The sequence below is a fragment of the Mycteria americana genome, unplaced genomic scaffold, assembly GCF_035582795.1.
Source record: "Mycteria americana isolate JAX WOST 10 ecotype Jacksonville Zoo and Gardens unplaced genomic scaffold, USCA_MyAme_1.0 Scaffold_68, whole genome shotgun sequence".
Lineage (NCBI taxonomy): Eukaryota > Metazoa > Chordata > Aves > Ciconiiformes > Ciconiidae > Mycteria > Mycteria americana.
The window spans coordinates 109,203-135,116 of NW_027445653.1; the positions used below are offsets into that span (position 1 = coordinate 109,203).

A 25,914-nucleotide genomic window follows, 5' to 3' on the forward strand; every position below is an offset into this window, starting at 1 on the left:
GGGCAATGCAGCTGCAGCTCCTGGAAAGATCTCCTAAAGCTGGCACATCCCACAGCCTACGGGATCTGCCAGGAGGGCTCTCACAGTTTCCCCAGTGTAGAGAAAATGACTGGCTTTGGAGCACGGCTTCCCTGCTGCACCATCAGAGGGACGGGGCATGTCGGCTGCCTTCACCCGGGGATGGCTGCAGAGTGTGAAGCTGGGGGTGCAGGCAGGGGTGCCCAGGGCTGTCCTTCAGAGCAGGGCCCCTGCACCCCAGGGGCTGTGTGCTGGGGCAGGACCTTTGTCTCCTGCCAGGGTCAGCTCTCAGCTTACCTGGGGAGCTGCCAGCAGCAGTGCGGGGAGAAGCTGTGGGTGGAAGAAGCAACTGCTGGCAGGAGAGGGTCCTTCTGCTGTCAAGAGGGTGCTGCGTTGGTCAGGGCTGCTCACAGCTCCAGATCACCCCCAGGGCATTTCTGAGGGGACGTTTCAAGGGAAAGGTCAAGGCAGGGATTTCCTTAAAGACAAGGAGCATTGGTGACTTTGTGTTTTTAGTTTCCTATTTGAGGGGCACGGGGAGTTGGAAAAAGGGATCTCTCAAGTTTTAACAAGTCACCAGGACTCCTGATCTGTAACTTTGAGTGATCAGTAGGTCTGCCAGAAACCTCCTAGAGTGCCTTCAGCCACTCCTCTGCCTGTGGACAGCACCAGCTTCACCTGTGTTGCACCCATCAGGGTGTTTCTTCCCTGCCCTTTTCCACCTGCAAACAGGACCATGCATGCAGCCAGTGCCCTGCAAATAGGCAGGCTTCTGTAGGGCCAGGGGGAGTGCACAGAGGTTGGGATGGGATCTGTGAGCACTGACAGGGAAAGACATGGGACAGGGAAACACCTCCCAGGAGGAAAATCTCCAGGCAGCAGAGAGATGATCACGGAATGAGAGGAAACGAAAACCAGAAATGTTGTGGGAGGGAGAATTCAAAAATCTCCCTGTGATCCCCTCCAATGCAGACCCCTTCCCCTGAGCAAGCCCCCACGCCTCCTGTCCCAGCCAGCAAAGCCTCTGCCCTCAGGGCTGTGGGGTCCAAGGTGTGAACCACCTCCTCTGCAGCCAGAGCTCCAGCAGAGCCGTGCTGCAGCTCTCCAGCCACATGCCCATGTCCCTCTGCAGAGCACGGGGCTGAGAGCAACTGCCCAGTAATGTGAGTGTCTGGGAAGTGTTGTGCACAGCTGGGTGAGGGTAAACGCTGTCCTGAGTGCCCAGCTGCCTCTCCATGTGCCTCTCTCAGCTAGACCATCACTGCATTTCTCCTTGTTTCTCCACCAGTCTGTGTTATTGTGATTGTTATCTTGTTCTTGCTGTCAGGCTCTCTGGGGATGGGAGCTGCAGCAGCTGAGTCAGGCACCGCTCTTGTGATTCCTCCCATGCAGGTGAGTCCATGGGAATGAAGTGTCCAAGCTGTCCTCTAACCTGTGGGGCTGTGGGCAATGCACTCTGTGTCATTCCCCAGCGAATGAGCTGACTCTCCCTTACTGAGATACCCTCATTAGGACCCTTGGGTATCTCCTTGGGGTGTCCTTCCAAGCACTGAGCTGCCCTCCAGGATGCAAATCTGTCCTATAGCATCTTGGTGTTACCTGAATGCCCATGGAGAAGCACAGAGATGCTACGACCAAGGAAATGCTGCTGGGTTTGTGAAATGAACCCTGTGTGTCCTTGGCTACAAGTGGGGTGCTGAGACCTTGAGAAAGGGTGAGACACTTAGTGCTCAGCAGTGGATTTCTCTGCTCTCAGCAGTGCCTGGTATCTTTTCAGGTTAACATGTGAGTGTGATTACCCTCTGTCTCAGAAAGGGACAAGCAGAGGGCAGCTGGGAACAAGACAGAGGGACAGAGCAGCTCCCCTCACTCTGCACTAACCCACAGGCAATCCTCTGGCCTCGCAGGGCTCCCTTTGCTCTCCCTGAGTGCAGCAGAAATGATGTTTTCTGAAATCCAAGAAAATCTCCAGCTGAGATGGGAGAGAGCTGTGAAAAACTGCTCTCTGATACACTTTTATGATTGTGGGGTTTTTTAGCAATGGCAGTGCAGATACTGACAAGCCCTTTTGCATTAGCAGCAGTTCTATCTGACAAATTCAACCACCAGGACTGCCCACAGCATTCCCAGGAACCCCAGCTGCAGAGCAGAGCTGACTCCATGGCAGCCAGCGGGCAGAGGTCCTGCTCTTGGCACACTAAGCCAGCATGACTCAGAGCTCCAGCCACAGAGCTGAATGAAGGTCTCATAGAAATGGAGAAGGGGCAGGGAGTGCGTAGTATGGAAATGGCTTTGGTTTCCCTCAGAGAAGTCTCCCCTAACTTGTCACTGTCCTTTCCTCCTTGCTCAGTGCTCCACACCCAGAGGCAGCAGATGTCCAACAGCAGCTCCATCACCCAGTTCCTTCTCCTGGCATTTGCGGACACGCGGGAGCTGCGGCTCTTGCACTTCTGGCTCTTCCTGGGCATCTACCTGGCTGCCCTCCTGGGCAACGGCCTCATCATCACAGTCATAGCTTGCGACCACTGCCTCCACACCCCCATGTACTTCTTCCTCCTCAACCTGTCTGTTCTTGACCTTAGAGCCATTTCCACCACTGTCCCCAAATCCATGGCCAATTTTCTGTGGGACACCAGGGCCATCTCCTATGCAGGATGTGCTGCCCAGGTCTTTTTCTTCATCTTCTTGATATCAGCAGAGTTTTATCTGCTCACCATCATGGCCTATGACTGCTACATTGCCATCTGCAAACCCCTGCACTACGGGACCCTCCTGGGCAGCAGAGCTTGTGTCCACATGGCAGCAGCTGCCTGGGGCAGTGGGTTTCTCTATGCTGTGCTGCACACGGCCAATACATTTTCCATACCCCTCTGCCAAGGCAATGCCCTGGACCAGTTCTTCTGTGAAATCCCCCAGATCCTCAAGCTCTCCTGCTCACGTTCCTACCTCAGGGAAGTTGGGCTTATTGCCACCAATTTTGTCCTTGTTCTTGGGTGTTTTGTTTTCATTGTGCTGTCCTATGTGCAGATCTTCAGGGCTGTGCTGAGGATCCCCTCTGAGCAGGGACGGCACAAACCTTTTCCACGTGCCTCCCTCACCTGGCTGTGGTCTCCCTGTTTATTAGTACTACCATGGTTGCCTACCTGAAGCACCCCGCCATCTCTTACCCATCTCTGGACCTGGTGGTGGCAGTTCTGTACTCGGTGGTTCCTCCAGCAGTGAACCCCCTCATCTACAGCATGAGGAACCAGGAGCTCAAAGAAGCAGTGAACAAACTGATTCAATGTTTCCACCTTCAGCAGCAATAAGCTGCCCATCCCTCCTCAGTGGTTAATTTCATTTTTTTCCCATGATGATCATGGTCATACAGGCATAGTTGTATGCATCTGACATCTTCAGAAGCGTGGCCTGGCTGTGCCTACATTTGGGAAATGTGTCATCAGGGTGTCAGAGCTGACTTCCTGAGGAGCATTTCTGTAATAAATGGTGTGTCCCCATGGCAGCTCCTGAAGGCTGGGCTCTTCTTCCTGCTGATGTCAGGACTAGGCTCCAGGAACTGAACTCACCATGGCCTGTTGCTGATCTTGGTTCTCAGTGGGCTCACAGGGAGGAGGTACTGGGAGACATTTTGGGGAATGAGGGCTGGACTCACCTCTCAGCTGTGGGTGCCAAATGGCACTGGAGATGGTGAACAGGCTCCAAATTGCCTGCCCAGGGCTCTGCCACATGCAGCAGATCTGAATGGTAGCTGCCTATCTTTCTGGAGGGGGAACTGGAGTCCACAGGACAGAAGAGGGCATCTACAAGGAAATGATGAGCCTGGGGGTGGCCATCCCAAAGGAAGGGACCATCCAAGGTGGAGTCACCCCAAGGCAAAGCACTATATTTAAGTATCCACAAGCAAACAAGGGCTCTGCCATGCCAGGGGAGGACGTGGGGACCCAGCAAGATCAGAAAAAGAGACAGGAGGGTGATACACATCTCCTTCAGTAATAGCCCAAAAGTGTTCAATGTGTATGCTGGAAAACATCCTGAGCCACAAGAAATGCTCTGAGCTCCTTCCACAGCTTTAGAGCCCTGGCAAGGAGCTCAGTGGCACTGCTGCCCACCCAGCTGCATCCGCTTCCCTCCCTGACCAGCACAGCCAGTGTGGAGTCACTCCATGGTCCCACAGCCCACTTGCTCTGCAGAGCATCACTGCCAGCTTGGGGCCCTGTGAGGAGCCTAGAGAAGGGGCTGGGAGCACCAGGCCAGCTCAGAGGAGGGATGGGGAGAGATCAGACAGGAGCTCACCAGGGCTAGAAATTGCCTTGCAGAGAAGAATGCTGGTGTTCAGCTACTACTTTAGGAGTCAAGAGGGAAATGCCAGTGAAACACCTCAAAGCACACAAGGGGTGTTCTTCTATGAAGGAGACACGGACGACAGCCCAGCTGAAGTGCCTCTACACCAATGCACGCAGCATGGGCAACAAGGAGGAGGAGTTGGAAGCCATTGTACATCAGGAAAACTATGATATGGTTGCCATCACGGAAACGTGGTGGGAGGACTCGCACAACTGGAGTGTGGCGATGGATTGCTATAAACTCTTCAGGAGGGACAGGGGAGGCAGGAGAGGTGGTGGGGTAGCCCTATATGTCAGGGAGGGTCTGGATAGTTTAGAGCTTGATGATGGTGATGATAGGGTGGAGTGTCTATGGGTAAGAATCAGGGGAAAGACCAACAAGGCAGATATTGTGGTGGGAGTCTGTTACAGACCCCCCAACCAGGATGAGGAGACTGACGAACTATTCTATAAGCAGCTGGGAGAAGCCTCACAATCGCCAGCCCTTGTTCTTGTGGGGGACTTCAACCTGCTGGATGTCTGCTGGAAATACAATACAGCAGAGAGGAAACAGTCCAGGAGGTTCCTAGAGCGTGTGGCAGATAACTTCCTGACACAGCTGGTGAGTGAGCCAACGAGGGAAGGTGCCCCGCTGGACCTCTTGTTCACCAACAGAGAAGGACTTGTGAGCCATGTGATGGCTGGAGGCTGTCTTGGGCAGAGTGATCATGAAATGATAGAGTTTTTGATACGTGGAGAAGCGGCGAGGGGGGTCAGCAAAACTGCCACCTTAGACTTCCGGAGGGCGGACTTCGGCCTGTTTAGGAGACTGGTCGAGAGAGTCCCCTGGGAGGCAGCCCTTATGGGCAAAGGGGTCCAGGAAGGCTGGACATTCTTTAAGGAGGAAGTCCTAAAGGCACAAGAGCGGGCTGTCCCCAGGTGCCGAAAGACGAGCCGGTGGGGAAGAAGACCGGCCTGGCTGACTAGAGAGCTCTGGCTCGAAATCAGGAGAAAGAGGAGAGTCTATGACCTCTGGAAGAAGGGACGGGCAACTCAGGAGGACTACAAAGGTTTAGCAAGGCTGTGCAGGGAGAACATTAGAAGGGCCAAAGCTGAGCTAGAGCTCAATCTGGCTGCTGCTATAAAAGACAACAAAAAACACTTCTTCAAATACATTAGCAGCAAAAGGAGAGGTAAGGAGAATCTCCAGCCCCTAGTAGACGGGGGACGGAACACAGTGACCAAGGATGAGGAAAAGGCTGAGGTACTTAATGCCTTCTTTGCCTCAGTCTTTATTAGCAGGGCCGACTGTTCTATGGGTACCCAGCCCCTGGAGTTTGAAGATAGGGACAGGGACCAGAATGGAGCCCCCATAATCCAGGGGGAAATGGTTAGTGACCTGCTGCACCACTTAGACACTCACAAGTCTATGGGGCCTGGTGAGATCCACCTGAGAGAGCTCAAGGAGCTGGCAGAAGAGCTCACCAAGCCCCTTTCCATCATTTCCCAGCAGTCCTGGCTAACTGGGGAGGTCCCTGCTGACTGGAGATTAGCAAATGTGACACGCGTCTTCAAGAAGGGCCGGAAGGAGGACCCGGGGAACTACAGGCCTGTCAGCCTGACCTCGGTGCCGGGGAAGCTGATGGAGCAGATCATCCTGAGTGCTATCACACGGCATGTAGAGAATAACCAAGGGATCAAGCCCAGCCAGCATGGGTTCAGGAAAGGCAGGTCCTGCTTGACCAACCTGATCTCCTTCTATGACAAAGTGACCCACCTAGTGGATGAGGGAAAGACTGTGGATGTTGTCTATCTAGACTTCAGTAAAGCCTTTGACACGGTCTCCCACAGCATTCTCCTGGAGAAACTGGCTGCTCATGGCTTGGACGGGTGTACTCTTCACTGGGTAAAGAACTGGCTGGATGGCCAGGCCCAAAGAGTGGGGGTGAATGGAGTTTACTCTAGTTGACGGCCGGTCACAAGTGGTGTTCCCCAGGGCTTGGTGTTGGGGCCAGTTCTGTTTAACATCTTTATCAATGATCTGGACGAAGGGATCGAGTGTACTCTCAGCAAGTTTGCAGATCACACCAAGTTATGTGGGAGTGTTGATCTGCTTGAGGGTAGGAAGGCTCTGCAGAGGGACCTGGACAAGCTGGATGGATGGGCCAAGGCCAATTGTATGAGGTTTAACAAGGCCAAGTGCAAGGTCCTGCACTTGGGCCACAGCAACCCCATGCAACGCTACAGGCTTGGGGAAGAGTGGCTGGAAAGCTGCCCAGCAGAGAAGGACCTGGGGGTGTTGGTCGACAGCCGCCTGAATATGAGCCAGCAGTGTGCCCAGGCGGCCAAGAAAGCCAATGGCATCCTGGCTTGTATCAAAAATAGCGTGGCCAGCAGGACTAGGGAAGTGATCGTGCCCCTGTACTCGGCACTGGTGAGGCCGCACCTCGAATGCTGTGTTCAGTTTTGGGCCCCCCACTACAAGAGAGACATTGAGGTGCTGGAGCGTGTGCAGAGAAGGGCAACGAAGCTGGTGAAGGATCTGGAGCACAAGGCTGATGGGGAGCGGCTGAGGGAGCTGGGATTGTTCAGCCTGGAGAAAAGGAGGCTGAGGGGAGACCTTATTGCTCTCTACAACTCCCTGAAAGGAGGTTGTAGAGAGGTGGGGGGCGGTCTCTTCTCCCAGGTAACAAGTGATAGGACAAGAGGAAATGGCCTCAAGTTGCGGCAGGGGAGGTTTAGACTGGATATTAGGAAATTTTTCTTCACCGAGAGGGTTATCAAGCATTGGAACAGGCTGCCCAGGGAAGTGGTTGAGTCGCCATCCCTGGAGGTATTTAAAGGACGTTTGGATGAGGTGCTTAGAGACATGGTGTAGTGGTGGTTTTGGCAGTGTTAGGTTTATGGTTGGACTCGATGATCTTAAAGGTCTTTTCCAACCTATATGATTCTGTGATTCTGTGATTCCGTGTTGTCTGTTGACAGTGGAGATGGTGAACTGTCACTGAGATGCTGTCATACTGTGCTGTCCCAGTGCGTGACAGGGCAGAGGACATCCTCCAGGAGAGGAATCTGGAGCTGCCTGGAGAGCCCGCGACATACGCATCGACCGCGGGTGCCTGGGGTGGTCACTGCCTGGAGCCCCACAAAGTGAGAGATTGCCCAAGGTGGAGTCAACCAAAGGGAAAGCACTAAATCCAGGTGTCTGCAAGGAAACAAAGATGGACACGGCCAACCCTACACAGACCAGCTCCAACAGGCAACAGCACCTTTACAGCCACCACACCACCAGCAGCACCTGCACAGCCACGAGCAGCACAGCTGGCCCCATCCCGTTCCCCCTCTCAGGCTGATCTGGTGTGAAGGCTGCACGAGTGCTCCCTACATTCCCGGCAGAACTTACCTGCAGGCTTACACACCCCCGCGGTCCCTCCAGTGTGGGCCTGGGCTTTGGGTCTGCCCACACTCAGAGATACTACCCGCTTGGCAGTTCCAGCCCTGGGTCTCTCCAGATCCTGGTGTCCTCGTCCTCCTTGCCAGCCCCACTTAGAACTGACCAGCACAGCACGTACATACATTCACGCCCAAACACACACACAACAGTGAGCCCAATCACACAGCAAACAGCCAGGAGCAGAGTTTCATAAATGGTGTAGTTTAACCCTGGTAGGCAGCTCAGCACCACACAGCTGCTCACTCACTACCCCACAGCACAGTGGGGGAGAGGATTGGAAATACAAAAGTGAGAGAACTCATGGGTGGAGATAAAGAGAGTTTAACAGGTAAAGGAAAAGCTGTGCGTACAAGCAAAGGAAAACAAGGAATTCATTCACTGCTTCCCATCGGCAGGCAGGTGTTCAGCCATTTCTGGGCAAGCAGGGCTTCATGACACGTAACGGTGACTTGGGAAGAGAAATCCCATAAATCTGAATGTTCCCCCTTTCCACCTTCTTCCCCCCCCAGCTTTTATTCCTGAGCGTGACATCCTATGGTATGGGATATCCCTTTGGTCAGTGGGGGTCAGCTGTCCCAGCTGTGTCCCCTCCCAACTCCTTGTGCACCCCCAGCCTACTCGCTGGCGGGGCAGCGTGAGAAGCAGAAAAGGCCTTGGCGCTGTGCAAGCACTGCTCAGCAATGACTAAAACACTGGTGTGTTATCAACGCTGTTTTCATCACAAATCTAAAACGTAGCCCCATTCCACTTGCTGTGGAGATCATTAACTCTACCCCAACTGAAGCCAGTATCATAAGCAGGAGACACCACGGTGATCAGGCAGAGGGTTTGGCCAGACCGGCACTGACCAGCCACCTCCCCATGGGCAGCTGGCCCCTTGCAGCCCCCTCCTGCCCCCTCTTCCACAGGCTGCTGCTTCCACAATCCACCTTGATCATTCCCTTTCTCTGCCCCAGTCTCCTCCCCAATTCAGAACCCTCAGCAATTATTTTTCCCCAATGGTCTAAGGTTTTCTCCATTTGTACCCAAATGTGATAGTTTGGATACCATTGCCTAGATCCTCTGGGACTTCAGTGGCATCACTGATGGCTTCCCCAGGCACTGATGGCCTTGCAAGACTTGACTGCCCAGAAGGTCCCCAATGTTCTCCTCTCTGCTGTTTGGCCACTCGCCATGTCTGCAGCCACCTGCGAGACCCAGCCAGGACACACGGTGCTGCCCATACTTCTGGTCCCTTCTCACGCTCTTCTCTGTCACATCCTGCAGGTTCTCATGCCACCTCCCATAGTTTCCCATGGCATGTACAGGTGGCTTCACCCCAGGGCAGGGCCTCACCAGGGGCCCAGTCATCTGTCTGCAGCCGTCCCATCTGGTGTCCTTGATGACCTCATGATGCCTGCCTGCTCCTGGCCAATCACATTGCCGTCATGAGGTGACCTCACAAGCAACAGCCCAACGACGTTGGCTTTGCCTACCTCTATCCCTCTCCACTGCCTGAGCTGTCATCTGTGTTGCTTTGGGGTTGTGATGCACTTGGTGATGTCACAGTATCGGCCTGCCTGCCACAAGTCAGTCTGGTTACTGCAGTAGAAACGGCGTCTCAGTCACCTCCCAGCCATGTCACCTTCACCGTACTCTGCATCCCCCCTCTCCCAAGCTGTCAGTACTGCTGGGTGGGGTTTCCGACACTCCAGGCGACATCACTGCGCCTGCCTCAGCACCTGGCCACTTGGGTTCTTTCCACAGAAGTGACTTCAAAATCCACCTCCCAGCTACGCTGCCTCTCCTTGCATCATCCGTTTCCAGCAACAGGAGCAGCCTCCCAGCCAACCTCCCAGAACCCTTCGCCTTTACCTGCCTCTCCTCTCCTCTCCTCTCTACAGCGCTGTCGTTTCTGCTGGGCAGGCAGCAACGTGCTCCCCACGGGGACTGCAGAGCCCTGGTGGGACAGCTCGAGTGGTGGGAGGGCAGCCATGGACGGCAAGGGCTCCTCAGGAAGGCAGGCAGGTGTGTGAGGAGGTGGAGCTGAGCTCTGGGCAAAGGGGAGGCTGGCGTGCACAGAGCCTTGCCCTGGAGGAAGCCTCATGGTCACAGGTCCTCAGTTACGTGGCAAGTTGAACCACCCCCAGTCTGCTGGGAGGGCACCAGGGCTGGGCACAAGTAACCCAGGAGATGCCTGGAGGGTGTGGAAGACCATATGTTGACACATGAGACACTCGATGAGCTGACGAGGGCTGGTGTCCTACCAACAGACAGGGTGGCTCTGGCTAGGGATGGGAAGGATGAGGGCAGCCATGGCTGCAATGCCCATGAGTTGGTGGAGAAGTAGGACACCTAGCAGAATGAGAGTGCAGGACTGCAGGAGAGCTGATTTCAGTTATCGGAGGAACGGCTTGGAGTGTGCTGGAGGACAAAGGGGCTGTGAGTCCCCCCTGGATCTTCAGGGACAACATCCTCAAAGCCCAGGAAGAAGCCTGTCTGAAGTGCAGGGAGTGGAGCAGGGCCCACAAGAGGTCAGCGTGGATGAAGAGGGACCCCCCTGACTTAGGAGGTCAAACTGCAGAAGGAAGAGTAGGGAGGCTGGAGGGGACCAGGCTGCCCAGGAGGCAGACAGACCCCTGGCCTGGGGGTGCAGGGATGGAGCCAGCAGAGCCAAAGCTCAGCGGTGGCTGGAAGTGGCCATGCATGGGGAGGGCCCCCAGAAGGGCTTCTCTAAATGTGTTGTCAGCACAAGGAAGGCAGCTGAGGGAAACCTGGTGCCAGTGCCCCGTGGGGCAGGGGACGGAGTGACAAAGACAGTATAGAGACAGTAATTCCTGGGAACAAAGATGCTTCCTTTGAGAGTGCTGGTAGGAAATGTATTTTGCTGAGTAACTGGACACACCTACACATTTTTCTATACATTGACCTATACATAAATACAGGTTTTTCCATATACTCACATAGGAAGACAGATAACACAGATTTGATGAGATTGGTGCAAATTTGGCCATCCAGAAAGAGGAGAACGTTTCCCTGAAGCTTTGTACCTTGCTTTCCTCCATCAGGCAAGAGTGGTCAACACCTCCGAGCGTGACTCACTCTGTGCCAAGAGTTAGCGGTGGCATGGACAGTCCAGGGCAGGGAGTGTTTTGGGGCCCTGGGCTCTGTGCAAAGACACAAAAATTATCTTTCTTAATGCTGTAGGCCTCAGTATGATGGAAGTGCTGAGAACATGTTACAAAAATGAAGCAACAAAGAAATAGAATGAAAGATGTAGAGTGAAGGAAAAGTCCTGTTGCAACTTTAAGCTTCAAACACCATTGATGTTGTTCTCCTACTGGCTTTGTTTTGTCTTGTTTTCATGTACTGATCTCTGGGGGATTTGTGTACTGCCTTTGTTTGCAAAGGGAAGCGATCATAAAATTGGGGTGGGATGCAGTTCCAGGGACAGGGGCGCGTGGTGCCAGTGGAGGTGCCCCGGGACCCTCTGCCCAGGCTCCAGCTGCAGCTTCCGAGGGGCTCTCGTCTCCAGCAGGTCCTCTGTGACAGCTGCCCGTCCCAGGCACCTACTGCAGAGACACCGGGTCCTCAGAGCTGGCACTGGGCACTGATGGTCAGACAGCGGAGCTCTGCCTGAAAAGCTGAGGAATTTTTACACGTGTTTGCAAGTATAAGCGTGACCTCATCAGCTGAAACAACTGAATACTTTTAATAAAATGTCGGTGTTTTCCCATGAGATCAAAATGCGGGGTTTTCAGGATGTGCATTAATAGCACGAGGAGCACTACTGACCTGCCTCTATAGTTGCATGGTCAGTACTCTGTCTGTTAGGCCGTGCATTTAATCTCCCTCATCTTTCACATATTCCACCTGTCCTAACAAAATTGACCAGGTCTGAAGTCACCTTTCCAGCAGCCCATCTGCACAGAAACACTGGCAATTGCTCTCTAGATTTGCCTTCCCCTTACTCTTTGATCATTCAGGCACCCCTCAACAATCCAGTAGCTGCTTTGAGCTTCAGGGAGGTAAAAGCCTGCCTATCTTTCAGTAGTCTGTCTAATTTAGTCTAAAGGGCCAACTCTTTAATTGAGTTTAGTTTATAATTTCCTTTCTGTCTAAAAGATTTCTTGCATGATTATGCCTTGTGGGAGGTGAACCTCATGGGTGGCAGCTTGTACTTGGCATACACTTGAGGAGTGTGTTTTATTTGAATGGTGAATCTTAATGAGTTTTATTTTGTTTGTTCAAAATTAAGAAAATCCCTCTTTGCCTTTGTGCAGCCAGGTCTCTAAGGAAAGCGGTGGGAGCTGGAACGAAGGAGGGGTACCGTCCAGCTGCAGACTGCAGAGGAGAAGTCTGATGTAAGGAAAAGGGACACAAGTCCCAGGTGGCTGATGAGAGACATGATGGGGTTGGGGAGGTGAGGAGCAAGGTTGTCCATACTGTGTCAGACCTCAAGGGACAGCTTCTCCTACCAGTGCAGACCTCGTTAGGAGAGACCCTGGATGAATATCAACCAGAGAATGCTCCTATTGTCTCTTCTCTAAAATGAAAATTAATAAAATACACCCTTTAAAATAAAAGATCATGTTTATTAGAAGTTCTTGGAAATCTTTCTCCAGCAGTGCACTAGGAAACCTCTCTAATTAACTGTACAAGTCTAGAAGAAAATGACAAGAAGGCTCACAGGTCGTTAAGGCTTGCTTTAGTTTAATGAGCCCCATGGGGCATTTGGTGCTGAGTCCTGGAACCTCAGGTACTGAGAGGAGATTGCACAAACCTCTCAAAGAATCAACACCAAAAGCCAAACCCAAAGTACCTTGAAGCATTAATGAGCCCCACTGAGGGCCATTACTGACAAAGCCTCCCAAGGGACTCCTTAGAGCAGACAACTGGAGGCCATGATTACAGGCAGGCAAAGGCACTGTGCAGGCAGCTGAGATGCTGAGAAAACCCTGGCTTTGTTCTATGAAGCAGAAAGGCCAAGCTCTGACCCCCAGCCCCGGGGAAGGCAGATCCTGTCCTTCACACAGTGCTCAGGGCTCTTCCTGGGGCAGTGGGATGTGGGGTGTGTGGTGCTGAGGGAAGGACAACGCTATGACAGTTCCCAGCCCTGCTGGGGGTGTGCAAGGAGGCAGTGAGGCCCCAGTGCCTCAGGACAACGTCTCTCCTCATAGGCCTTGGTACTATAGACGATTTCCATAGTTAAGGGGAAAAGCCTTGGGTTCTCTTGATGACTTCCAACCTTGCCAGCGCTCTTTCCCATCTCCACCACAGGTTGTCCTACGCTGTCCGACAGCTGCTTCTTTTGCCCTGCAGGCTGGAGACACCCATCTCGCTTCCTCACTTTGCTCTCACCCCGACATTTCCATACATTCACTGAAATCTGTCCACCCTCACACTCTCTTCTGTGAAACACAAAGAGATGGACTGATCTCCTGCTCCTTCTGGAGGACTTCATGTACTACAGCACTACCCTTTGAGTGACATTTCTTCCTCCTCATGCCCAATCTCCACCTTCCAAGCTGCACTGTGTGGCAGTGTTTCTCTCTCCTGCTGTTTTCTACCTCCAAGGAGAGCTCCACCATCTGGGAAACAACCCTTCAAGCAGGCATCCCAACCCATCAGCCTTCTGCTGGCCTTTCACCTGACCACACACAAGTAACCTCACCATCACCTCCCAAGGCTGCTAGCCTTTCAGCTTCTCGGATAGACACGACCAAGCTGCGTGCCTGCTGCTGTCCCAGCATGTACGCAGGCAGGAGAGACAGGACAACCAAAATGTAAGCCCTTTTCCTGGAGCGAGCCTAGGTCCTTCGGCAGAGGGGATCTCCCAGTCAATGTGCCAACCAGGTGCCTTTTGCGGGCCTGTCAGAGACCCTGGCAGATGTGAGCTTAAAAGCACATACCCCTGCCAGGAGTCAAGGGCTGAGCTATCAGCTGTTTCAGCAAGAAGTGACCTCACAGTCCCTTTCCCAGGCACATTCCTGCTGTTGTCCTATCACCTCCAGAGGCAGAAGTGACCTCACAGCCCCCTTCACAGCCATTGGCTTTCTACTGGATTATGATTTCCCGAGACACAACAGACCATGTGATACCGTACCCAACCATCACCCTCCCTGTGGCCCAGTACCTGAGCAGATAAAAGTAAGCTTCTTTCATCACATTTATCTCATAGATTTCCTACCAATACTTTGAGTGGAGAAATGTTCCTCAGAAGCACTACTGTATTTATACTGGTGCCTTTTATATCTCTACTTCTGCCTCTCTGGTTTTCCTTCTTCCTCTGTCTGTTCTGTCTTCAGAAAGCTCTCCAAGGAAAAGATCCATTGAATCATAGAATAACTCAGGTTGGAAGAGACCCCTGAACATCATCCTGTCCAGCTGTCCTGCTCAAGGCAGCGTTAACCAGATGAGGTCGCTCAAGGGCTCTGCCCAGTTTGGCATCATCCACAAAGGAGCTGGAAAGCACTCCGTCACATTGTACAGGCAGTTAATGGAGACATTCATCAGTGTTGGCCCAAGTGCTTGCACTGAGGGATGCCACTGGTAAGTGGCTGCCAGGAGGACTCTACCACTGGTGACATTTGGGCTTGATCCACCAGCCAGCTTCCCACCCACTACATCATCCATTCCTTCAGCCCAGATATCACCAATCTGGCTGTAAAGAGGCTATGGGAGACCATGACATAAACCTTCCTAGGGTTCAGGTACAAAACATCCCCTTCTTTCCCCAACCGATACAGCTTCTGCAGTCCCTTTCTTGTCCTATGAGTACCTGGAAATGGCTGCAGGAGTATTTAGCCCATCACCTTCCCAGGAACCGAGGTGAGGTTGACCAGCCTGTAATTCTCCCAATCCTCCTTCTTGCCCTTCTGGAAGAAAGGTTTGATATCTGCCTTTTCCAAGGACCCCAGAACCTCTCTGACTGCTCTGACACATTTGAGGGCACAATCCCAAAAGGGTGACGTGAGCAGACAGGAGCATTTACAATGAGCCTGTCCAAGGCACGTGAGATGAATCTCACTGGGACAGTGGGGTTTGTTCCTGGAGTCACACACAGAAATGGCAGGGCACTGTCAGGTATCCACATCTCAGCTGAACTCATGCACTCCTCATGCACACAGGGGTGTTCAGAGGCACGAGTCCTTCCCTTGCACACGCGGAGGCAGTGCACTGCAGCAGGCACGGTGACTCTCTGGCCTCCTGTTGCCACTCCCAGAGGCTGGGAGGCACCTCAGCCCTGCGGTGTATCGCCCTGCTCTGCACCTCTCTGAGATGCCCCACGGTGTGAGAAATGGACACAGGGACCTCGGTTGACAGAAGCACATCCCAGTGCTGCATTCAGGTGGTTGGTTTCCCAGGGGACGTTACTCTCAAAGGGAAGTGACCTCGAGGCACTGTCTGTCCCGCTGGCCTTCATGGCACCTCCAGGAATGGCTGATGGCATTTGTGCTCACTCGGGTTCACCTCCCCACACGCACACGATGTGCATGCTTAAGTCTCCTCTGAACAATGCAAACATGGACTTCTGACCTAGTCATTCAGTGTCCCTCCGTGGACGGGCAACCAACCTCTCCGGGCTGGGGTGAGAGGCCAGTGCTGGGAACGACGGTTGCAAGGGGCTGGTCTGTATGGATTGTCCTGGGGCACCTTGCCCAGGGTGTCCAGCAAACAAGGTCACAGACCAGCCCCTGCTTTGCTGGTCCTTCAAGTCTGTCCCTGGAGGCCTGGCTGTGCAAGGGACACTGCTGCGTGCCCCCACCCTGCACACTCACACACTTTAGCTGTTCACTGGTGTTTTCCTCAACAGGGCACTTTCTTGAGCTTCTTCTTGACAGCAAATTTGAAAGAAGACCTAAGCCTTCAGGCACTGTACTCAGATCACCTCTCTTTATGGAAACACTGTTATGGAGGCCAGCTCTGTCCCAGAAGTGCCCATTGCCTGTCCCTGCCTGTGGTCACAGGACTGCCACGCAGCACGGCTGTGACCAAGCTGCCAGAGCGCTCAGGCCTTACACCAACGCAAGGGATCAGAAAGAGAGTGTGGAAGTGGAAAGAGAACAGCCCTGGAAAAGCAAGCGCTGGTGCTCCTGCCAGTGCTGCCATGCCGGGACTCTTGTCCCCTCCAACTCTGCACACACGAACTGTCCCTGCACATCCAAAATGGCCTTGGAGGAAGGATCTCAGGAAAAAATAAGTCAGTGAAGGGCCCTTTATTTTGTTTAAACACACAGAAAGCACAGCTCCTCATTTACACAGCCACTCGGTCAGAAAAGAAAAGCTGACAGTGAATTAAAACTGGGAGGACACCATTCTCACAGGTAAAAAAACAGCACAAACAACAAAAAATACAGAAGACAGGCTGAGGCTGTAATGGGTTACATTACAACTGCTATGCACAAGTTTGTTACTTCTGAAAAACACCCATTATCAGTTTCCACGCTGCATCTTTGAGCTCCTGGTTCCTCATGCTGTAGATGAGGGGGTTCACTGCTGGAGGAACCACCGAGTACAGAACTGCCATCACCAGATTCAGGGATGGAGAGGAGATGGAGGGGGGCTTCAGGTAGGCAACCATGGTAGTACTAATAAACAGGGAGACCACAGCCAGGTGAGGGAGGCACGTGGAAAAGGCTTTGTGCCGTCCCTGCTCAGAGGGGATCCTCAGCACAGCCCTGAAGATCTGCACATAGGACAGCATGATGAAAATAAAACATCCCAACACTGAACAGGCACTAACCACGAGAAGCCCAACTTCCCTGAGGTAGGAGTGTGAGCAGGAGAGTGTGAGGATCTGGGGAACTTCAGAGAAGAACTGGTCCAGGGCATTGCCTTGGCAGAGGGGGATTGTCAGTGTATTGGCCGTGTGCAGCACAGCAGAGAGAGACCCACTGCCCCAGGCAGCTGCTGCCATGCTGAGACAAGCTCTGCTGCCCAGGAGGCTCCTGTAGTGCAGGGGTTTGCAGATGGCAACATAGCAGTCATAGGCCATGATGGTGAGAAGACAATACTCTGCTGACATCAAAAAGACAAACAGAAAGACCTGGGCAGCACATCCTGTGTAGGAGATGGCCCTGGTGTCCCACAGGGAACTGGCCATGGCTTTGGGGACCGTGGTGGAGATGGAGCCCAGGTCAAGGAGGGAGAGGTTGAGGAGGAAGAAGTACATGGGGCTGTGGAGGCGGTGGTCAAAGGCTACAGCAGTGATGATGAGGCCATTGCCCAGGAGGGCAGCCAGGTAGATGCCCAGGAAGAGCCAGAAGTGCAAGAGCTGCAGCTCCCGCGTGTCTGCAAATGCCAGGAGGAGGAACTGGGTGATGGAGCTGCTATTGGACATCTGCTGCCTCTGCGCATGGGGCATTGTCATAGGAGAAAAAGTCAGTCACAGCTTACAGAAGACTTCTCTGACCAAAATCAAAGCCATTTCCCATAGACCCTCCCCCTGCTACACACAGACACCCATTTTTTCTCTGAGACGTTCCTTCAGCTCTGTGCCTGCAGCCCTCATTGGTGCTGGCCACGTGTGCGATGAAGAGCAGGGCATCTGTCCAAGGGCTTTTGATAAGTCAGCCCCACAGTGCAGAAGTGGGTAGGGGCAGGGACCAGTCCTGGTGTTCAACTTTTTCCTGTGCAACCACTGCTAACGCAGAAGGGCCTGCCAGCATCTGCACTACCTGTGGTAAAGGAATGGGCATGGTAAAGGCAATTTGAGAGGTTTAGGGGTTTTTTATAGCTGCCCCCCACCTCCCCTGGCGAGTATTCTTGGATGTCAGAAACCCTCAGCATTTCTGCTGCCTCAGGGAGAACGGAGTGGGTGCTGTGAGGCAAGAGGGTTGCCTGTGGCTTAGTGGAGAGTAAGGGGAGCTGGTGTCCTGGTCTCTCTGTCTAGTTCCCAGTTTGTCTGGGCTTACAGCTTTCTGAGGTGGAGGGTGATCACACGCCCATGTTACCCTTGAAAACCACCTGGCTCTGCTGAGAGCAGAGGGATCCACCACAGACCACTAAATGCCTCACCCTTTCTCAAGGTCTCAGCACCCCACTTCTAGCCAGGGACACACAGGGTTCATTTCACAAACCCAACAGCATTTTCTCTGTTGTAGCATGTCTATGCTTCTACGTGGGGCTTTCACATAACACCAAGATGCTATAGGACAGGTTTGCATCCTGGAGGGAAGCTCACAGCTTGGAAGGAAACCTCAAGGAGATAGCCAAGGGTCCTAATGAGGGTATCTCAGTAAGGGAGATTCCGCTCATCCCCTAGATGCACTGACTGCATTGCCCACAGCCCCACAGCTTAGAGGAAAGCTGGGACATTGGTTCCCATGGACACAACTGCATGAAAGGACACACAAGATCAGTGTGTGACTCTGCAGCTGAAACTCCACTTCCCCAGACAGCCTGACAGCAGGATCAAGATAACACTAACAATATCACAGACAAGTGGAGAAACAAGGAAAAATGCAGTAAGCTTAGAGAGGCAAAGGCAGAGGCAGCTGGGCACTCAGGACAGCGTTACCCTCACCCAGCTGTGCACAACACCTCCCCAACATGAAATTCTCTGGGCTGTTGTTCTCAGCCCTGTGCTCTGCAGAGGGACATGGACACGTGGCTGGAGAGCTGCAGCACGGCTCTGCTGGAGCTCTGGCTGCAGAGGAGGTGGTTCACACCTTGGACCCCACAGCCCTGAGGGCAGAGGCTTTGCTGGGTGGGACAGGAGGTGAGGGGGCTTGCTCGGGGGAAGGGGTCTGCATTGGAGGGGATCATAGGGAGATTTCTGAATTCTCCCTCCCACAACATTTCTGGTTTTCATTTCCTCTCATTCCCTGGTCATATCTCTGCTGCCTGGAGATTTTCCTCCTGGGAGGTGTTTCCCTGTCCCATGTCTTTCCCTGTCAGTGCTCACAGATCCCATCCCAACCTCTGTGCACTCCCCCTGGCCCTACAGAAACCTGCCTGTTTGCAGGGCACTGGCTGTAATTTTTAGAGGATCTGGTGTGTTGGGGGGCCTGAATTATCATGAGTTCCAGTTTATCCTCTACCTTCCTGTGTTTTTCTTTTTCCTCCCCCAGTTGTTTCAGCAATTGATCTATTTGCAGAGATAACAGCATTTCTGGTCGCTTTCTTTGTTCACCCTCACCTTGTAACACTCCCATTTCCTGATCTTTACATTCCTTACACTGATACGCATCTCCCAAACACATTCCCAACATTTGGCATATTATTCCCTTCTCTTTACCATCTTTTCTTTTCCCTGCTGCAATGTTTAAATTGTGTCTCCATCTTATTCCAGTTATCCCGCTTTTCATGCACCCAATCATCCACAAATTTCGGTGAAGGGTTAAATTTGTCCTCCATAATTATTCAAGGACTGAGTCCGCCACACTGCAGACTACACCAGTTTTTGTCACAGGTGAATTATTAAGAGAAGTCATTGCTGTGGGGTTTACTAAAATGTTTTATTAATTATTAAACGATGATCAAATGACAATGAATTGATGATTGAATGAAAATTAAATGATAATCAAATTGTGATTAAGCAATAATTGAATAGTAATTGAACAGTACTTAAACAGTGATTTGACAATGATTTGACAATGATTGACATGATAATTTAGATGATAATTTAGATGGTGATTAGACAATGATGTAGACAATGATTAGGCAATTATTTAGACAGTAGTCAAACACTCTGCTACTGACTACAATTCTAATATTTAAGCTATAGCTGGATATATAAATAAATGTTGCTAGCATACAATATACGTTTAGGCCTAATGTAAAATGTCACCTGCCTCGTTATAGATATCAGGTAAGGGGTCTCTCAGCCTTGAGGAGTACCCTTGAGAAGTGTCCCTGCTCAAAGGGCAGATCATCGCCATGCAACCTGTTGCCGTACAGGAAACCTCAATGGCCTCGGGGAGGCTACAAATATTTATAGCACACAGGGATGGACTCGTAGTCAAACCCTCCTTTGGTGTCTGTGCAGGAGGGCAGCTGTAGCAGTTTTACTTCTGTCTGCTCCCAGCTCGGGCTGGTACTCTTGGCTCCTGATAAGACGTGGCCGAGACTCCTTAGTGGCTGAGAAGATATGGCCTAGCACAGCTCTCACAGTTTGCACAGCAGGACTGATTTCAGTCAGGGCCACTTGTTGGTGATGCTTGAACCAAAGTACTGTTCACTAATTCAGAGTGGGTGCATCCGTCACGGTGCCCTGAACCCCTCTCCACTCTCATGTCCCTTTGCCTGCTGGCTCCTCACAGCCTCTCCTGGCATTGCAGAGTCCTCAGTAGCCCACGGGCTCCTCAGGTTCACCTTTTCCTCTGGAAGAACCTACCTTATGACATTACACATTTTATGAGGAGCCACTCACTGCCCACCCAGACTCATACGCTGTCCCTGGGGTTTCCCTGACACCTTCTGGCAGTTCCTGATTTCTCTCCAGGCCAGCATCTGCCATCATCCCCACCAGAGGTGTGACAGTGCCAGGCAGATAAGTCAAAGACCAGTTGCTGTCTTCTCGGCCATGTGCAACCAAGAAGGGAGCTCTCCATGCAACCCTCAGTCTCTAACATATCATTCTGTGACTCTTAGCTTGTCCCCCTGAATCTGTTGGAAACCCCAGAAGAGCAAGAGGCCTTTTTTGGGAGCAGCTCCTTGGGTGTATTCCTGACACCAGCTTTGGAAGAGGCACCCGGTCATCTGTCCCTCTCCTGAGGAGCCCCTCTGGTGACGGTGGTGCTGGCAGGGAAGCCAGCTCTGACACAGTGGCTCACATGGCCTGCTCCTCCTGCAGCCACAGGCATGCCACTGTGGAGGCAACAGGACTGTCACAAGTTACATGAGACCTTAGGGCTTACACAAATGCAAGGGCACAGCAGCACAGGGGGGAAGAGAGGAGTCACCAGCACGGGAAAGACCAGGTCCTGCTGTTGTCCATGTCCACACAAGATATAAGTGATGGGATCTGAGGCAAATAATTTTCTGCTGGTTTCTTTATTGTGTTCCTCACAGGAAGCCTGGCTCCATATGTATAAGAGGTTTTGGGATAAAAAAAAAAAACCCCAGTTGGAGGGCAGATATAGTATTATTTAAAGGGAAATTATATCTTTATAGGTATAAACAAAAGAAGAACTAACGAAAGAAAGAAAAAAAGAAAACAAAAGAAAACACAAAGTTTTGGCATTTCCTGAGATACCCTGGGAGTGCTATGAAGATGATGGGCATCTTATTGATTCTGCACAAGGATGTATTGAAACAGATTCCACAGACCATCCTTGAGGTCCTTGTTCCTTATGCTGTAGATGAGGGGGTTCACTGCTGGAGGCACCACTGAATACAGAACAGCCACCACCAGATCCAGGGATGGAGAGGAGACAGAAGGGGGCTTCAGGTAGGCAAATGTGCCAGTGCTGATAAACAGAGAGACCACGGCCAGGTGAGGGAGGCACGTGGAAAAGGCTTTGTGCCGTCCCTGCTCAGAGGGGATCCTCAGCACGGCCCTGAAGATCTGCACATAGGACAGCACGATGAAAACAAAACATGCCAAATAAAGAAAACCACTAACGACAAGAAGCCCAACTTCCCTGAGGTAGGTGTGTGAGCAGGAGAGCTTGAGGATCTGGGGGATTTCACAGAAGAACTGGTCCAGGGCATTGCCGTGGCACAGTGGTAGTGCAAATGTATTGGCCATGTGCAGCACAGCATAGAGAAACCCACTGCCCCAGGCAGCTGCTGCCATGTGGACACAAGCTCTGCTGCCCAGGAGGGTCCCGTAGTGCAGGGGTTTGCAGATGGCAACGTATCGGTCATAGGCCATGATGGTGAGCAGATAAAACCCGGCTGTGATGAAGAAGAGGAAGAAAAAGAACTGTACAGCACATCCTGCATAGGTGATGGCCCTGGTGTCCCACAGGGAATTGGCCATGGATTTGGGGACAGTGGTGGAGATGGAGCCCAGGTCGAGGAGGGAGAGGTTGAGGAGGAAGAAGTACATGGGGGTGTGGAGGCGGTGGTCGCAGGCTACAGCAGTGATGATGAGGCCATTACCAATGAGGGCAGCCAGGTAGATGCCCAGGAAGAGCCAGAAGTGCAAGAGCTGCAGCTCCCGTCTGTCTCTGAATACCAGGAGGAGGAACTGGGTGATGGAGCTGCTGTTGGACATCTGCTCATTATCTGCAAAGAGTCTGGTCAAGGAGGAAAAGGCAGTGACAAGTGAGGAGAGACTTCTCTGAGTAAAAGCTATTCCATTTCTCAGAGAAAGACAGAGCCCACGTTGAATCGATCCTTCCAGGAAGGCCTTCGTGCAGCTCCCTGGCTTGAGCTCTGGTCTGTGCTGGGTTGGGGTGTAGTGGGGAGCAGGGGACTCTTCTGTGGAGTTATCAGTCCTGCTGTGCAGCCACAGCTAAACAGGAACCAGGAGTGATCTCAGGGTCAATTTACTCATGGTTTCAAAGAGCTTTTCAGCATTGTCCTTCCCAATTCACCCAACTGCAGAAGCAAGGTGCAGGGCTTTTGTTTTGTTTATTTTGCTCCTGTTGCCCCTCTCGCATCTGGGGAGTGTTTTCTGAAGGCAGAAATCCTTGGCATTTCTGCTACACCACAAGTGCTACACTGAGAGTCCGGAGAGGCAGAAGGACAGACCCTTAGTGCAGATGGAGGAGAGCTGGTCTGTCCATCAGTCTTGCTCCCAGCTGTCCTTGGCTCACACCTCTTTGGTCTGGATGGTGATCACACTCAGATGTTCCCCTGAAAGGAAATTGGATTCTGCTGGGATCAGCTGAATCCAGCCTGAAAGGGCAGATGATCTCCACCCTCCCCTCCCCAGGGAAGAGCTGTGCTCTTCTGGATGCCCTAAAAATGGGGTGTCCTTAACGGGGGCAGTCAGCCTTATCCCCATGCCATGGACTGCTTTGCCCAGTGCCCCACAGAGCCGCCTTGCACCCACGGAAACATGAGCATGGCAGGACCTGCAGGATCAGCTGCTGAGCTGCAGCTGAAACCCCCTTTCCCAGAGAGCCTGAAAACAAGAGCAGCAGCACCAGGGAGGGGTGGGGAAACCAAGAGAAATGCCCCAGTGCTTGTGCCAAGGGAAGCAGGGCCAGGACGGACAGACAGGCACTCGGGAGAGTCTCCTCTGCTGCAGAGGAGGCAACTCCTGCCCTGGAAGCCCTGACCTTGAGGGCAGAGGCTCTGCTGGGTGGGAGAAGAGCCCAGGGGGCCTTGACTGGGGAAAAGGCATGCTCACTGAAGGGCTGGCAGGGAGGTGCCCAGATCCCCCTCAGCCTTTGCCGTCAGCACTTTCCTCTCAGTCCCTGCCCTTGTCTCTGCTGCCTGGAGCTGTCCCTGCCAGGAGCCGTTTCTCTGTCCCCATGTCTCCTCCCTGCCAGTGCTCACAGAGCCCATCCCACACACTGGGTGCTTCAGCTCTGCGTTGCAGATTCCTCCTGGCAGCAGGGCACTGGCCAGGGCCATCTGTGTGTTGGCAAGTCCTAAGGAGCACCTCAGATGAATCCTGAAGAGACCATAAAGGTTATATTGGTGCATTCTGTAGGCACAGCAATGGTGAAGAGACTTTATCAGGTTCCTGGGAACCTATTGATAACTCACTGTAACGCTGTAGGAGTCTCGGTCATTCGTCCAAAACTGAAAGAACCATCACCATTCCTCACCACCACCACCAGCACAGCAGGAAACTGGAAACACCTTTACACAAGGTAGCCCCTGCCTTGATAGGCTTCTTGAAAAGTCCCCTGGGAAATGTCCTGGGGGTGATGTGGAGCTGTGAGCAGCCCTGACCCATGCAGCACCCTTTGGACAGCAGAAGGACCCTGCCCTGACGGGGGTGGCTCCTTCCACCCACAGCCTCTCCCTGCAGAGCCATGGGGAGCTCCCCGGGCAGGCTGAGTGCTGACCCTGGCAGGCAGCAGACTCCCTGCCGTGGCACACAGCACCCAGGGGCACAGGGACCCTGCTCGGAAGGACAGCCCTGGGCACCCTGCCTGCACACCCGGCTTCACACCCCTGCGGTTGTTCCTGGGAGAAGGCAGCGGTCATGCCCTGTCCCTCTGACGGTGCGGCACGGAAGCCCTGCTCTGAAGCACGTCCTCCTCAACACCGAAGGACCCTCGAGAGCCTTCCTGGCAGATCTTCTTAGACATGGGCTATGCCTGCTTTAGGAGACTGCTCCAGGAAGCCTCTGCATTGCACTGCACCCAGAGACACATCATGCCCTGTCCCTCTGACGGTGCAGCAAGGAAGCCCTGCTCCACAAGACGTCCTTATCCTCTGCACTAGAGAAACTGTGAGAATTGTACTTACAGATCCCATGGGCTGTGGGATGTGCCAGCTTTAGGAGATCCCTCCAGCAACTGCAGCTGCATTGCCCTGTAGCCACAGAATTATGGTGTCAGGGGCTGTGAAGATTTCTCCCCCAGTGAGCTCTCAGCATCCTCCAAGCCCAGGCTGCCTTTAACTTCTCTCTGCCTCACTGCTCTCCCCTCGCTGCCTGCAGGCAGTGCCCTCAGCCCTGCTGCCCTTTGCAGAGGAGCTGCTCCTGGGCAGAGCTGTCTCTCTGCAGCGCTGCCCGCTTGCCAGGAGCTCCCTCCATGCCAGGAGCCCAGCCCAGCTCAGCAGCAGAGGACCAGCCCAAGGCAGCACTTTCTCTGCCCCCTCTGGGCTCCCTCCACGTGTCCCTGGGGCTCCAAGGGCTGACGTCTCCTGAAGGGCAGCAGGGTCTCTCCTGGGGAGCGTAGGCAGACACTAACTGAAGCAATCATTGACTGTCCCTCTCTGAACACTGCAGAGACAGATTTTAGAAGTGGGATTTGCCCTAACATGCTGTGGGGGTCTACAAAGGTTTTAATATTTGATTCCCTTAACCCCTACCCCTGTCCCCTTGCCAGGCAAGACACCGTGGCAGTGACAGGCAGGGATCATTTCCCCACCGTGCAGGGCAGGGGTTCAGCTGAGTCCATCAGGTATTTCCTCTCTGGTGAGTGGCCCAGAGACTGCAGTGGGGTTCAGCTCTTCCCCATGCACCCCACAGGAGCTGAGATTCCTCTTGCTCCAGCTCAGCGTGCACAAAATAGGTGCCTGCAGAGCAGCCCCTGCCCTGAGCTCCCTCTGTGATCCATGGGGATGGAGGGTGGCAGTCAGCTGCTCACACACAAACACCTGGTGGCATCTGAGGTGCCAGGGGTGGTCCAGGACTTGTGGCTGTGTCTGCAAGCGCTGATGGAGCTTGTCCATGGGACACCCCCACCTGCCTGAGCATGAGCTGCGGGGATGGGAGGGAGGGTCCCTTGGTCACCTCAGGTTACACCCAATGGTTAGGGCATCTGAACGTCTCTTAGACTCACATGTCCATGGCAGCTGCTGGCCTTCCAGCTGGCCAAAAGGAGCAGTGCAGCAGAAGGAGGGTCAGGGCTCTCTCTGGGCTCCCTCCACTGCACTCACTAGAGCTCAGCTTACTACAAAACTCAGGCACGGGCACATCCCTGCATTGCAGGCACCGATATCATTGCAAGGCTCTTTCTAAGGGCATAAGAAAGGCCTCTAGTGCCATACCAGGTGCCTGGGGTGCCCAGTGCAACTGCATGTGGCTGGCAAATATGGCACAGGACCTCCAGGAAAGCCATGTCCCACCGGAGTGGGGGCTGGGCAGACACACCAGGGCCTCCCAAAGGGGTCCGGTGCCTTTTTGCCAGCACCGGAATGCCAACAGCCCGGCAAGGAGGCAAGGTCCATCTCGTCTACACCCAGGGCTGCTGCAAGATTGGGAGGCACATCACACCAGGGTCTCCACTCACGTCCCTATACTCTCAACCCCTGGCAGTTCTCTTCTCCCCTGTCCTCTACCCACCTCCACCCGTGATCATATGAAGAAAACCCCACACCACTGATGTCCACAGTCTGGCTGGATTGCAGCCTTACCTCACCCAGGGAGTTCTTCAGGGGTCCCTTGTGTTCCTGGAGATTGGCACAAGGTCCTGCAGAGTCCCCTCAGGCAGCAAACTCCTCTCTTGCAAGGCTGGCATGGCCCAGGCATGTTTTCCTCTGGCCTTGGGGACTGCAGGGTTTGTTGTCTTCATGAACATCGCATTTCATCCTTACGTTGCCACCTGCCATTCTTCCCAG

General features: G+C 53.2%; 2 protein-coding genes across 2 annotated transcripts; both read right to left on the reverse strand.

The window, feature by feature from the left end:
- Window positions 1-10,167: 10,167 nt before the first annotated feature.
- Window positions 10,168-17,116, reverse strand: LOC142404075 (olfactory receptor 14A16-like). The gene is made up of 3 exons (XM_075490469.1): window positions 16,191-17,116; window positions 11,261-11,342; window positions 10,168-10,272 (listed from the first exon to the last, which is right to left on the reverse strand). The coding sequence occupies exons 1-3, from the start codon at window positions 17,114-17,116 to the stop codon at window positions 10,168-10,170; spliced, it is 1,113 nt and encodes a 370-aa protein (XP_075346584.1).
- A 3,888-nt stretch (window positions 17,117-21,004) lies between these two features.
- Window positions 21,005-21,940, reverse strand: LOC142404076 (olfactory receptor 14A16-like). Its single transcript, XM_075490470.1, has one exon. It carries the CDS (start codon window positions 21,938-21,940, stop codon window positions 21,005-21,007), a length of 936 nt encoding a protein of 311 aa, XP_075346585.1.
- Between the last annotated feature and the right edge of the window lie 3,974 nt (window positions 21,941-25,914).

What these genes read in the sequence shown, in the direction of transcription:
- LOC142404075 (XM_075490469.1), bottom strand. Translation starts at nt 17,116, where the DNA reads ATGTCCAATAGCAGCTCCATCACCCAGTTCCTCCTCCTGGCATTTGCA. An exon ending in ATAATGGGTGTTTTTCAGAA is followed by an intron (nt 11,343 to 16,190) that starts GTAACAAACTTG and finishes TCTCTGCAGTAG; the next exon opens with GTGCCTGGGACGGGCAGCTG. An exon ending in AGCTGGAGCCTGGGCAGAGG is followed by an intron (nt 10,273 to 11,260) that starts GTCCCGGGGCAC and finishes CCTGCACTTCAG; the next exon opens with ACAGGCTTCTTCCTGGGCTT.
- LOC142404076 (XM_075490470.1), bottom strand. Translation starts at nt 21,940, where the DNA reads ATGTCCAACAGCAGCTCCATCACCCAGTTCCTCCTCCTGGTATTCAGA.